General features: G+C 42.2%; 1 protein-coding gene across 5 annotated transcripts in view; it reads right to left on the reverse strand.

Moving 5' to 3' along the window:
- ino80 (INO80 complex ATPase subunit) overlaps nucleotides 1–14,357 on the reverse strand; it is a gene marked incomplete at its 3' end in the record, with an annotated part of 79,444 nt that overhangs the window by 63,848 nt on the left and 1,239 nt on the right. For all 5 annotated transcript variants that reach the window (XM_083789673.1, XM_083789672.1, XM_083789670.1 and 2 more), the window contains exons 2-13: nucleotides 9,977–10,031; nucleotides 8,794–8,997; nucleotides 6,435–6,613; nucleotides 6,025–6,092; nucleotides 5,392–5,541; nucleotides 5,179–5,299; nucleotides 4,377–4,582; nucleotides 3,700–3,753; nucleotides 3,007–3,210; nucleotides 2,376–2,568; nucleotides 1,657–1,724; nucleotides 843–1,094 (exon numbers count right to left, since the gene is read on the reverse strand). In XM_083789673.1, the coding sequence (XP_083645799.1) occupies nucleotides 843–1,094; nucleotides 1,657–1,724; nucleotides 2,376–2,568; nucleotides 3,007–3,210; nucleotides 3,700–3,753; nucleotides 4,377–4,582; nucleotides 5,179–5,299; nucleotides 5,392–5,541; nucleotides 6,025–6,092; nucleotides 6,435–6,613; nucleotides 8,794–8,954 (1,656 nt within the window). In that variant the 5' untranslated portion in view covers nucleotides 8,955–8,997; nucleotides 9,977–10,031. The remainder of the gene's footprint in view (nucleotides 1–842; nucleotides 1,095–1,656; nucleotides 1,725–2,375; nucleotides 2,569–3,006; nucleotides 3,211–3,699; nucleotides 3,754–4,376; nucleotides 4,583–5,178; nucleotides 5,300–5,391; nucleotides 5,542–6,024; nucleotides 6,093–6,434; nucleotides 6,614–8,793; nucleotides 8,998–9,976; nucleotides 10,032–14,357) is intronic.

Below are 14,357 nucleotides of genomic sequence, written 5' to 3' on the forward strand. Positions count from 1 at the left end.
CTGCAGTATGATCAAGTAAGACGTCAATTTACGGGGGGGAAAATAACCCAAGTAGTCAGAATAAGGAGATATAGGATATAGACACAGTCTAACACACTGACCTGTTCATAGAGGATACAGACACAGTCTAACACACTGACCTGTTCATAGAGGATACAGACACAGTCTAACACACTGACCTGTTCATAGAGGATACAGACACAGTCTAACACACTGACCTGTTCATAGAGGATACAGACACAGTCTAACACACTGACCTGTTCATAGAGGATACAGACACAGTCTAACACACTGACCTGTTCATAGAGGATACAGACACAGTCTAACACACTGACCTGTTCATAGAGGATACAGACACAGTCTAACACACTGACCTGTTCATAGAGGATACAGACACAGTCTAACACACTGACCTGTTCATAGAGGATACAGACACAGTCTAACACACTGACCTGTTCATAGAGGATACAGACACAGTCTAACACACTGACCGGTTCATAGAGGATACAGACACAGTCTAACACACTGACCTGTTCATAGAGGTTACAGACACAGTCTAACACACTGACCTGTTCATAGAGGTTACAGACACAGTCTAACACACTGACCTGTTCATAGAGGATACAGACACAGTCTAACACACTGACCTGTTCATAGAGGATACAGACACAGTCTAACACACTGACCTGTTCATAGAGGATACAGACACAGTCTAACACACTGACCTGTTCATAGAGGATACAGACACAGTCTAACACACTGACCTGTTCATAGAGGATACAGACACAGTCTAACACACTGACCTGTTCATAGAGGATACAGACACAGTCTAACACACTGACCTGTTCATAGAGGTTGGCCAGCCAGTTCATGCCTTTCAGCTGGTACCCTTTGAGCATGCCTTGGAACATGATGGGCTGTGGGATCTCGTCCCCGGCGTGGATGGAGGGGTTGGCCAGGCTGTAGCTCTCCCCGAACCCGGAGCCCGACGCCCCCGCCACCGAGATGCACGCCGGGGGAACGTGCACCACGCTCAGGGCGTGCACGCCGCACGCACCGCGGGTGGTCTTGGCCTCCTCGTCAAAGATCCTCGTCTGAAATCAGCGAAACATTAGATAGCGAGAGGAAGGAAGGATTGATTGTGTGTGTGTGTGCGTGTGTGTGTGTGTGTGTGTGTGTGTGTGTGTGTGTGTGTGTAAACTGTACCAGGTGTTTACATGCAATGTTGTTCATATACATGTACCGGCTCAACTTGACTTGACTGCTGTGGTTCTCAACCCTTTCTGGCCCACCCATTGGACCGATAAGTGGACCGCGTGCATTTCCAGAGCATGTTTATTTTAATGGTTAATAAAATAATTGTGTTCCCGCTTGGATCAATGGAACTGACATAGTATTAATATTAATATGCATTTTTCAGTATCACAAATAAAACTTTCTTTTAAATGAGAAAATACCCTAACATTTTGTTGGATTACATTATTATTATATTTTTTGTAATATTAGTTACTTTATTATATTATATTATATTTCGACAATTATATAGGGGCCCACTTGCAATATCCTCACGGCCCTCAGGTTGAAAATCTACTGCTCTACTGGCTTGACTGTCCTACTGAAGAATCACCATTACAGTGCTTGTAAAGGTGTACTTACTCTCTCCTGGTGAATGTGATAGGCGTCCCTGGCGTTCCTCAGAGCCTGAGACTTGTAATAGTCACTGTCTGGAAACGGAACACAAAATGAATGTCAAAGAAAACAAGAAATGACACATAATATATCAGCTCGCAGAAAGCTACCCCACTTAAAAAGTACTGTCAACTCATGACTCTTACGAAACATTACCAAACATTGCACTTGCATGTTGCCGAGATGCGTTGTAAGCTTGTACATCGAGAAGCATCGCGGAAGGTTTTCAACAGGTGAATCAAATTGAATCTTGCGCCCAGTGAAACCTTAACGTAATGGACTTTATTTACAAGCTCGAGCTACGAGATTGTAGATCGTCTATTTTCTGTGTTTTCGTGTAGCGGGGAAAACAGGTGAGGGGGGGGCTAAATAGATCCCTGGGGGACTCCGTTCAAAGACATACAGTACATTTACATACAGGTTTATGTGGTTACGTTGTCATTGTGACTCAAAATTCTAAAGTAGCAGATCTACAAGCGCAAAACGTGTCGCTTCACGTTTTGAGCTTGTGGATCTGCTACTTTTGTTGCTTTTGTGTGATCAAGGCGTTAAAGTTTCCCAAAAAACACAAAATGTTAGAATATGAAGATGAGAGGTTTCTGCCCAAAGACAACAAAATAATAATGGCGTTAAATGTCAACATGGACGTTAGTGATATATCGTTGAATCAAGCCGTCGGTGGGTACCATAGTCCTCGTGTCCGACGTTGACCATCACCCCTCCCCCGATGTCGATCTGTCTCTGGGAGGACGAGTCGTCCAGCCTCCGGAGGATGTCCTCCTGAGAGACGTCTCCCCCGGTGATCTTACCCCCCATGAAGTGGGCGTACAGCTCTGTCTGCGTGATGAGGAAGTTCAGCTTACGCTGCTGCCGCTTAGCCTGGGAGGGGAGGGGACAGGACATACTTTGTCAAATTAGAAATCTGCATTAAAAATTACATAATTCCATCCAGAGCGCAGTTCCGACCGTGCACGCTGGGTCTTAGGCTAAATCGGTAATTGTATAGCTTTAAATGTATTATTTCTTTCTACACATCTGTCTTTCATAATGACCAAAGTCGTTGCGCAGTGTTAACAAGGTGAACGAGCTTAAGACCCAGCGTGCATGTTCTGAGCTGCGGTCCCCTCTGAATGTTGTTTGGTTCTATCTGCCTCTACCACTGGTTGTTAATAACTAGATCAGATTACAGTAAGAAAAGCACTGAAAGTAGGTTTTTTTGCCAATCAGTTGGCGTTCCAGCATTGACTTCAACCGGGTATGATCTGATGATGCCAGGCGCATATCCCCTCTCTATAGGATCCTTGGGTTGTTACCTACCTCCCTCATCTCCTCGTCCAGCTTGCGCTGCTCCAGAGCCTCCTTCTCGGCCCTCTTGCGGTGCTCCTTCTCCACCTTGTCGTACTTCTTCCAGTAGAGCATCATCTCCTTAGTGAGGCGGCGGGCGCGCGGCAGCGTCTCCTTGCAGTTCTTCTGCGCCTGGATGGCCGCGCGCCGCACCTCCCTCATGCACTGGTGGGCCAGCTGGGAGGGAGCACACAGCAATGACAGCAATGTTTTTTATTTCGTTTTAGTCTTTTGAATAACAGTTACCGGTAATTTAGTTTTAGTCATATTTTTGTCACCAAAAGAGTTTTAGTCGACTAAACATCATAAGATTTTAGTCGACTAAATGCAGTTGATTTTGTCGATAAAAGTGTATTTGTGTAGTGCCTTGATGGCGTCGTAATGGCAGATTTTACTCGTGGTTGCATGCTGAAGCTGAAGATCACACATCAGATACCGACCACACATTATCAGATCAAACTCCACCAGTTGTACAGCAAGTTAGCATACATTACTTTATTACTAGATTACTTTGCATTTGATAAATGTTCTCCCAATCACCGTTAGATTCATTGTTTCGCCCCTGTCCTCACTGTCGGAATGACTAACAAGCATGAAACAACACCATGGTGTCTTTCTGCAGAAATGTGCGTATGTGTTTAGCACGCATCAAACATCACTGCTCACCTTCTTTGCGTTGGTCAGGACAAGGTTCTTAGCAGACGTCTTCTGCTTGAATGTCTGTAAAAGTAATTCAGATAAAAACATCCATTAAAACTGGGAAGGCATCCGTGTCATTTTACATTTTAAGTAGTAATTACAGCATCAAAATCATTTTAACCACATTTTATACTTTGGCTGTTAAGAAATAGCAGATATACAAGCTCATATCGCATCACTTCGTGCCGTGCTATGAGCTTGTAGATCTGCAATTTTTATATATTCTTTCAAATCATCAATATTTGTGAACCAATATTAAAGCAAACATTTTTAACTGAAATATTTGCTTCTGTGGGTCCCTGGATCACAATATTTAGAGATGGGGGTTTGCGGCCAAATACATATCATTTTGGTGGTCCTTGACATGAGAAGGTTGGAGAAGAACCATTGAAAAAGCAACATAGGTTTTTCGGAAAACTTAATCAGCTAAAGTGTTAACTGGGTGCTAATCCTTTTAAGGTGTTGAATCACTTATCAATCAGCTGTTTTGGATTAAAATTTAAAAATAGAAAAAGTAGCAGATCTACAAGCTCATAACGCATAATAATGTACATGGGAAAAAAACGGAAAAAGTACAAATATAAAGATAAGCGGTTTCTGCCCGACAATTAATCCGATGTTAACGTCGAGGTATAATTCCTGACCTTGGGGATCTCCTTCTTGGCGATGGCCAGCCAGACTTTGCGTCGCCGGGCGTTCAGCTGCTCGATGGTCAGGTGCTTCTTCTTGACGACGGGCAGAGGTGCATCGTGGGAGAACTTGGCGTAGATCTTGGTGATGTAGGGGCGCCCCTCCTCCAGGAAGTCCCCCTCCCCCCTCTTCTTCTTCTTCTTCACCTTCTTCAGCTTGGCTGACGGACAAGAACAGACACAGGAGGAATGACTTTATTTAAATGACATGAAATATAAGTAGGCAAGTTTAGGACGGAGAGTCTTATTGTCGGTGTCAGTCAGAGTGCGCACATTTGTTGACTTGATTCTGAAGAAGGCCTAAAGGGCTACAAACACTGCATATGGAGCGGGAGTGTGCAACTTATTCCCTCCTATTTTAGGAGTGCGCAAAACCTACCATCAGCTCCCAGTACTCACAGTTATAAATATAAATAAATTACTTTTATTAACTTTAAAGGGGAATTCTCTAATCTGGATTAACCATTTTCTTACCTTGATCTGATAAGGCACGGTAAATTATTATATCCAATAACGAGTGGTACAGGTGAGAAAATTACATAACTCCACACAGAGCGCACTGCAGCTCCGCCCATACGCGGCGGGTGAATCGCTAAATCACTTATTTCGATCGCTAGACAATTATTATTTATTTGTTTACATCTGTGCCACATGATGTGTGAAATGCCTTCACAGACGTTTGTCACAAATGCTCCTAATGCGTGAGGACATGACGCAAATATAAATCTGTGAAGTTGTCCCGTATCTATTGCCTTACCTTTAAACTTCTTCTCATCTTTGATCTTCTTCTTCTTGTTCCCCAGCAGATGGCGCTGTTGTTCATAGAAGGGGTCATGGGTGGAGAGCAGTCCAGTGCTGTAGTACTGATACTGATGGAGCTGATACAAAGAGAGCACAGTTCTGTGTTAGTGTGTCCACACATGCATGCGTGCATGTGTGCGTGCGTGCATGTGCGTGCGTGCGTGCACACCTCGTGCTCAGTGTGGAACTTGCTCTGGTGCAGCCTGGTGTAGCGATGCAGTCTCAACATGTCCTGCAGCTCCTCTCTGGACACACACATGTCTGAGTCTGAGGAGTCAGAGGAGTCTGAATCTGTGGTGTCATCACTCAGCAGGATACTCTACAGGGAGGGGGGGGGGGGAGAGAGAGAGAGAGAGAGAGAGAGAGAGAGAGAGAGAGAGAGAGAGAGAGAGAGATTGTATAAAGCAGTGGTTCTCAACCTGAAAAAGTTCTATCACTTTCAGTTCTCTCAGAATTTCCCTAGCGTCACTATTCTGGGGGCTAAAGCCTTAACCACACCAGAGGGTCGCCGACTCGCCATGCAACTCCTTGCAACTACTTGCAACCATTATTCCCAATGGCAGTTGCAAGGAGTTGCATTGGTGTGGTTTGTTTTGTTGCAAGGTGTTGCAGCTGGTGTGGTTTTGGCCTAACATTTAGAAAGTAGCAGATCTAAAAGCTCACAAACGCGTCACATTGCAATGTGTTGTGAGCCTGTAGATCATGTCACATTGCAATGTGTCGTGAGCTTGTAGATCCTGGCAGAGGTCCATCTGGTCGGATAGAAAAGCAGCGATACCAAGACACCAGAACTTGGAATCACCTTGAGCCATCTCCTGTTCTTCTTCAGTTTGGAGAAGTTGTAGAGACTGGCCTTGTCTGCTTTCTGGTCTGTGGAGGAAAAACACATGAATGCAATGACTCACATGAAATACATGAATTTAATGACTCACAATGATCATTCTGGGAGATTATATTTAGTTGTTTCCTTGCAGAAACCTCTTATCTCCATATTTTAACTTTAAGTTAAAAAAAAGTTAACAAGTCTGAAACGCTTCCCAAAGCGACGTGTTTTGAACGTGTCGATCTGATACTTTTGGTACTTTCAAATTAAAATACTGAAAAGTAACAGTTTTGGACATGTGAGGTTTCCACCCGACATAGATGATTTTCTAGATGAATTAAATAATGCATTTGCCAATAGAGTAGAGAGAAACTGTGCAGCTATCTGACCTTTGACCTGTAGCAGAACGCCATTCAGGGGTTTCCCCTCCACTAGCCCCTCCTCCTCCTCCTCCTCCTCCTCCTGCTCGCATGGCTCCTCCTTCACAGTCAACGCCGCAAGTTGTTTGGTCGAGTCCAAGGATAGGCCTTCCACCAGTGCACCATCATCACTGTCATCACTGTCTTCACTAGAAAGTGAAGAAAAAACGGTGCCAACACACACACATTAAATGCCATTAACAATAAAGAGACAATATGACGATGATCATTGTCAATGGCGTTTTTAAAACAAACATTGAACTAAAAACAAACATTAAACCTGTATATAGGAGGGGCTAGCGCCCCTCAAAAATAAAATGGGGAGTAAAGAATGAGATGTTTCTGTTTTAATGCATTTATAGATAAAAATGTATTTAATCTGAATTTCTTATTTGTCAATTGTCAGTATTTGTGGCCCGTGCACTCATATTTGTGTACACATTAGGAGCCAACATGTCTCCGTTAGGCCTGATAGCTATTGTTTTTATTATAGCCTGTCTGTTATGGTTCAGCTTGTCCTTGCAGCTACGGCCTTGTGTTGTTATGAATTGTGAAAGATAGTACCATAATTTCCGGACTATAAACCGTGACTTTTTACCCATGATTTGAACCCTGCGGCTTATACAACGGTGCGGCTAATCTATGGAATTTTACAGCTAACGCAAAGCCATCTAAGGCTCTGAGCTAACGTAACGGCCACTAGGGGGCCACCTGCGGCTTATAGTCCGGTGCGGCTTGTATACGTACATATTTGGGATTTTCCCTAAATTTGGCTGGTGCGGCTTATATTCAGGTGCGCCTTATAGTCCGGAAATTACGGTAGCCTTTAATGGAGGCAGCAAGCTTGTCTATGCAGGGCTCTGGTCAGGGAGCTTGGACTCAAGGATGACTCTTGATGGTGTTTATGAATTTTATATGTTGTTGAAAGTGTTATTTTCTACATGAATATTGGGGCATATGTCGCAGTGAAACCGGTTGCTTGGAGACGTCAAGATGAAGGGTCTGTTCACTAGAGTTGATACCAATACCAGTGTCAGACAAGCAGCCGATACTGCCTAAAATACTGGTGTTGTTTTCGGCGACAGCGAGTATGCCATTCCGATACCATGTAATTTATCACACAATGATATGTCATTTAATTGTGATCAATTATTTGGTATTTTGAATACTTCAGTTGCTGTTGCACTACTGTAATAGTAATAGTACTGTAATACTCTTACTGTACTATTTACATTATTATTTTAACTTGTAGCTGCACATGAAGAGTTATTAATTGAAATTGTATTGTATTCCTAGATCAGTGGTTCTCTCAAACTGTTTAATTTCAAAGACCCCCATAACTTTGAGAGTTACAGACCTATAAGGGTCCATTTGGAACCTCCTCAGGGAACCCTGAGGGTCGCTGCCTGGACCCCACTCTGAGAGCCACTGTAGCTAGATCTTTTTTTTGTTTGTGTTTTCATTACACACTGGTATCAGATCAGTACTCTGTATCGACCGATACGCAAGTTATGGATATTGGAATCGGTATCGCTTAGTGATGGGTGAATAATCTGCAAACACATCGGTATCGGCCGATTTTAGTTGTTTACTTTTTAGATGAATTGGCATCGGTTCGATTAATCAATCAGACCGATTAATCGGTCTGTCTTTACAGATAAACAAGCCCAAAGTAACAGCTTGAACAGATCTACAAGCTCACAATATTAAATACAAAAGGTATTAAAGTTAAATCTGACTTGCGTAAGCCTGCAGTGCAGACACCCTGCTATATGTATTTTTCAATTAATTACATCGGATATCGGCCAAAATGTCCCATCGGCACATCCCTAGTATCGGTGCATCTCTATTGTTCAGTGTTCACCAGCTGGCCGATGCCGCTATGAGAAGAACCCACACCGCTTCAACACAATCTATGTATGTATGTGTATAAATGCTTGTACTCGCACTTTCACTTTAGCTCTTCCTTGAACCACCCGAGGACTATACGAATAATGTTGCACCATGATTTGAATTGAATAATGGCTTTAACTCCTTATGCAAAGTACATACACAGTGGATGCTATGCTCGCTCACGCACCATATATATATTATCTCATCTCTATGTGTAAATGTATTTGTGGAAAAGAGACCCTTTGGTTGTACGGCTGTACAGCCTGTAAATAAGATATGAGAAACCCAACATCTGTGCTGCATGTGAAAACAAGCTCCTGAAACCCTTTAGGCCTACTTGTGCTTTTTTGTGGTAAAAGTGCTCAAACTTTCTTCTTTTCTGCCATGATCTCCTTATGCCCGGAATCTAGTTACCTTTCATTAATACGCTATATACCTGGTTAATATGTCTCTGTTGAAGATGGCAGAGGTCTGGCGCAGGAAACAGTCCAGCCTCAGCGAGCGGTCCAGGCGCTGCAGGTAGAGAGGTTTGGCCAGACCGGAGCTCCCCCCTGTGGCCGCCGTGGCCTCCAGTCTGCCCTGCTGTCCTGACGCCATGCAGGACAGAGACGCCTCCACCCAGCAGGGTGGGACACACTCACTGGAGAGGAGAGAGACAGACAGGCACAATGAAGGAGGGGAGAAACCAGTGTCATATGAAACGTGTCTGAGTGCTGCTGAGAAGTGGTTTCTGTTGTTGTGTTTATAAGTGATATGTTTTGGTGAAAACCAAAAGAACAAAGCTTTTTCAGGAAATGAAGAAAACCTTATATTTTGAAAATGAAGCAACACTGCCTCGTCAAAGTTGGTGTTGTGACTTTATATAGTGGGAATTAATTGCATGAGATGGGGAGAGGTGGTGGGGTTAGTTGCTTTAGCAGACAGTTTGAGGGTCCAATGGAGTTAAGAGGTTTTGTCCAAAGCACTTTTTACTACTTTTCACTGGTTCAATAGTTTTTAACCAACACAACAGACATAAAGGGTGTTCAATAGCAGATCTATGCAAAAAATAATCAAAAATCTAGGTGGTTTGCTCACGACAAATTATTACTTTATGCACATGAATCACTTTTCCAACAGGACATGCCCACCTCATCTAGACTGAGTGTCAAAACATTGAGCAGAATGGAGTGTAGGTGTTTGGAAGCGCAACTTTAGTCAGCTTACTCTTTTTACTGTGTTGTGTTATTAGCTGTGAGTTATCGTTTGCAGTTATGAACATAACATTGTCCTCCATGTTTTTTTAAACTAGCATAAAAGTCAGTCAAATATTAGCTTTCCCACTCCTGTCTCTCACCTACCGCCTGTGCCTTCAACCACTCTAACTACTACAACCTAACCTGTCTATCTACTTCAAAAGAGTATCACCCACAGGCACAACACTAGAGGGCGCTCCACTGATCTCATTGCCGCCAAGATTCGGCACAAACATGGGGATTAATTAATTCTACTATTATGCCACCAAAATGTGGAATGCCCTACCTACACTCTCTACACTCCTTCAAAACCGATAAAAGCAACTGGACCTCTGGAACTCTTCTAGCTTGCCCCCCACTGTGTGATCTGTGTGCAGTACCTACCTTCTGAATTACAGTGGTCATTTGTATTTCCAAGCCTGTCAGATAATTGAAAGACCTACAGTAGGACAGACAGAGAGAGATGTGTCAGCATAAGTCCAGTGGTGGAAAGTAACTATGTGCAGTAGGCCCTACTGTACAGTACTGTACTTAAGTACAATTTTGAGAGTATTTCCAATTTCCAATACTATTATTTATTTGAAAACTTTAGTCACTAGTTACTTTGTATATTTTGATTATTACAAAACATAGACTTCAACTCTATGTACACATTTCAGCCATTTGAAAGTAGCAGATCTTCAAGCTTGCGACACATTGTGAGCTTGTAGATTGTCTATTTTCAAATGGTTTTTATACATTTGCAAACTTAATGTGCAATTCTGCATGAGTACTTTTACTTTTGGTACTTTAAGTACATTTTGATGTCAATACAGTACTTTTCCTAGTATCTCTATATTGCAGTATTGATACTTTTGCTTAAGTTAAAAAGGGAAAAAAGTGTACTTTTTCCACCACAGCACAAGTCAACGGGGCCATGCACAGACATTTTGAGGGGCAGGGGCTCAAGCAAAAAACAGGCAATGACTCACCGCCCACCATAAAAGAGCACCTGTCTGCAATCTGCAACTGGACTTAGTATTGTACAGTAGCTTGCCAAAATAACCCCCTCCCCCCTCCGGCCATGCCCCCACTGACATAGCTCTGGTCCATAACTCTAATGCCGTTGCATTTAGAGCTATGTTACTGTCAACTTCCGGCACTCTCATAAATGCAGACCAGCCACTCGTCTGTAGCGTAAATATAAAGAACATTTAGAGGCGGCGTGTGTTATTAGAAAGCCTACTTTCCATAGTGGACACAGAAAGGGAATTTTTAGTGCGCCCTCTACCCATATTACCAAGAGAAAACCTCAGACAAGATTTTTCAATCCCTTTCTGGCCAAACATTGCATTTTATACGTGTGATGGGGGTGCGCTCAGAGTGCGTCCACTAAGGAAAGTAGGCTTTCTGTTCACATATTGGTGAGTAGGTAAAACGTTCTTTAGATTTACGTTACAGACGAGAGGCTGGTCTGCATTTATGCAAGCGCCGGAAGTCGACAGTAACATAGAGCTATGGACCAGAGCTACCACTGACATAGCGTGTGATAGTGTGGGTGTTGGTTTGATTGATTGAATACTTTAAACAGTTTGCAAAAAGTACAGAGGTACAGTTATTATACAATAATGCTAAAAGGATAACACAAAGAGCCTGGAAGGATTGTTTCCATTGTGATCCTGTGTATCCAATTAATCGACTCATGACTCAGTAAACTACGAAATAAATCAACCGGTCAGCCATATCAGTGCTATTACACTAATTCTTGAGGTAATTTTCTATCCTCCAAAATCATGAAGGCTAATCTGACCTTTTGGATACACAAATAGGTTGGTGTATTGTGCATGTTTGAGTCGAATTGGATACACAGGACCACAATCCCTCCGCGCTCTTTGTGTTATCCTTTTAGCATTATTGTATAAGTACCTCTGTACTTTTTGTTCATAAAGTATTCAATCAATCAAACCAACACCCACACTATCACATGCTATGTCAGTGGTTCTCAAAGTGGGCTCAGGGTTCCTTGAGGGGATATTCCAACAGTATTGTATTTGCACATGCACGCACACACACACACACCTGTGCATACTAATATGGTTGAAAAACTGAGGGAGGCGAGAAGCCGCGAGACAATACTATATATTTAGCCGTTCATTAGAGTGTATTTGCCTCTTCTAGCATTTCTTAATCATTGACTGATTTTATACCCAAAACAATAACATTAAAATAACATTTTAATGAGAATGAGTTAGATTAACTTGATTACTACAAAGGCCAGTAACTAATGCGTAAAAGCCTAGACACGTCCTACAATGAACTATAGATTTCTTTATTACAGGTATAGGCTACAGTATAACATAATTGTTTATGTTCCATAATTAAAATAGTGGCTACTGGAGATATCATTCACCAGAAATGAGTAAATTAGCCAACACAGACTTACAACCTACATAAAATACTTTTTACAGATATATAATATAAAACAATAAACGGGTTTAGCTGGAGTGATGCAACTTAATAGCAAGTTCAGACACAAACCATTTAAAGGACAACTTTAGTTTTTTCAACCAATGTTCATGTTTTAGGTTATTAGGTTATGCTTTCTTTCGTTTTAGGGATTTTAGTGGTTTTTGACAGGGGGGCGGGGGCATTCAAGCATGGGGCTAAATATGTATTTTTTTTTACAAAGTTTAATAGTGATTTATTTTTATATTATTTACTATAGTCCTACTAGACCCCAATAAATTACATCTGGCCACAAAGCACGAGATCTACTGAATGTGTCAAACTATTGAGCCTATGACACAGTATGGCTTCCCCCCAGTAGGCCTCCTTCACATTCAGTAGATTCAGTATAATCTGCTAGGGACGTCATAGATCCACTGTTCTTACTGTATATATTTGTCTGTGTGTGTGTGTGTGTGTGTGTGTGTGTAATAAACTCTAGAATGTATGTGAATGTGAATAGGTCGTCAATTAGTTTGTTCTACAGAGCAGTTTTGTGGTTTAATTGCGTACAAATTGAAATACTTTCTTTATTTTCCGAATAGGAGTCTCTTTAAGCACTGTGAACTTGGATCAACCATTGCTGTAGAATATTATACAAAAAGACCTTTCAACTCAAAAACAGCCAGCCGCTATGCTGAGAACTATTTATTTACACTTGATACAGTCATCTACGCATGTTTGTGTGCTGCATTTTGCTTCCCCGCCCAGGCCACTGGGACAATCATCTTATAGGGCCCCTCCCTCCTACTCCCCTATGGGTCATCAATGTGTCCATACACAGACAAATGTGTCTGTGGCAAGACTTGGCCTTGTCCATGGCAAATTAGACTTATTTTTTACACACCATTATAATGTTCTTATTTTGATCATTACTGCCAATTACTGAATGTCAGTCTCCAGATGTTCTTCAGAATAGATGGTATGTGTGTGACATCATCATCATCATAACCATAAGTTATTATGGTGGAGGTAAGGAACTTTCTGGCATTGACAGCCCACGTCACATCCAAACAGAGAGAAGTCCTATCTGACTGCATTGAACAACATTAAACTCACTTTGCCACTCACTTTCATGCATACCCTCTATATGTATGACACCGATTTCCTATAACACTACTGTACGTGTACGCACATTAGGAGTCCACTAGGAGTCAGGACAGTTTTATTTTCAAGTAGCCTAACTATTTGTACACTCTGAGAGTTACCGACCTGCAATGGTCATTTAAGGCTATTTCTTGGGTTCATCCTTTTAGCGGACCTTGTATTGTACCATGCAAACTGCAGTTAATAAAGTATTCAAAGATATCGGCGGGCCAGCATTTTATTTAATTTATACTGTAATTATTTCACTCTTTATTTAGTGTTGTTGGTTCTTGTCACAATCTTAGCCGAAGGTCTCTTGGGTTTCTGCCTCACTGGCTGCTTGGCTGCTGTTGCCATGACACCTGACCTGACTTTCCCTTCTTGACTGCAATGAATACAGGTTTTTATCTGATGTTATTTTATTTACCACAAAATATACAAAATGTCCATATGTTGCACACACTGATTCCATCACATTCAGCGTGTACGTCAAATAAGGCGTTATAACAATGTATCAACAATGTATCCTATCCATGTGAGCCCCATACTCTAAGGTGAGCCCTCATCGCCGAAAATAGATCTCCAAGCTCACAACGCAACGCGTTGTGAGCTTGGAGATCCATTTTCGGCGCGTGACTTACCGTAGTGCCACGGAATGCACGGAGCATAAATTAGGCTTTTTAGTTAGTACTAAACCCCACGGGTTGTCACTTGTCAGTCAAGGCAGTCATTTAGCGCGGGCTAATGATAGGAGGCAGCAGTTAGCTTAGCTAGCTGGTTAGCTCATGTATAATGACAAACAGACATACTAAGCTAATGCTAACGTTAGCTTAGCTGCTTTCCTCGCTGCAGTGAGTGAGTGGAATAGTGGATCAATGAGAGTGAAGGGTCAAGGTGCTGAAGGCGCGCGTACGCGCGCGCACACTCGCACACACCATTGTTTACACACAAACAAGACAGCTCACTTTGACTCTTGTCATGACTTATTGCAGAACATTAGCGGTTTAATAGCTAATACTATCTTGCTCCACTATTTGACATGATCTCCTCAAATATGACATTTATGACCTCTCCACCCGCCACCCACCACAAAAAAATCTACAAATGCACTTTGACCTTTATTTTTCTGCATGAAGGCCTGAAATATACCTCCTTTTGTATGAAATATATTATACACAAATCCCCCCCAACCCAG

Source organism: Protomyctophum parallelum, assembly GCF_964188405.1.
Source record: "Protomyctophum parallelum genome assembly, chromosome: 19".
In the NCBI taxonomy this organism is placed as follows: domain Eukaryota; kingdom Metazoa; phylum Chordata; class Actinopteri; order Myctophiformes; family Myctophidae; genus Protomyctophum; species Protomyctophum parallelum.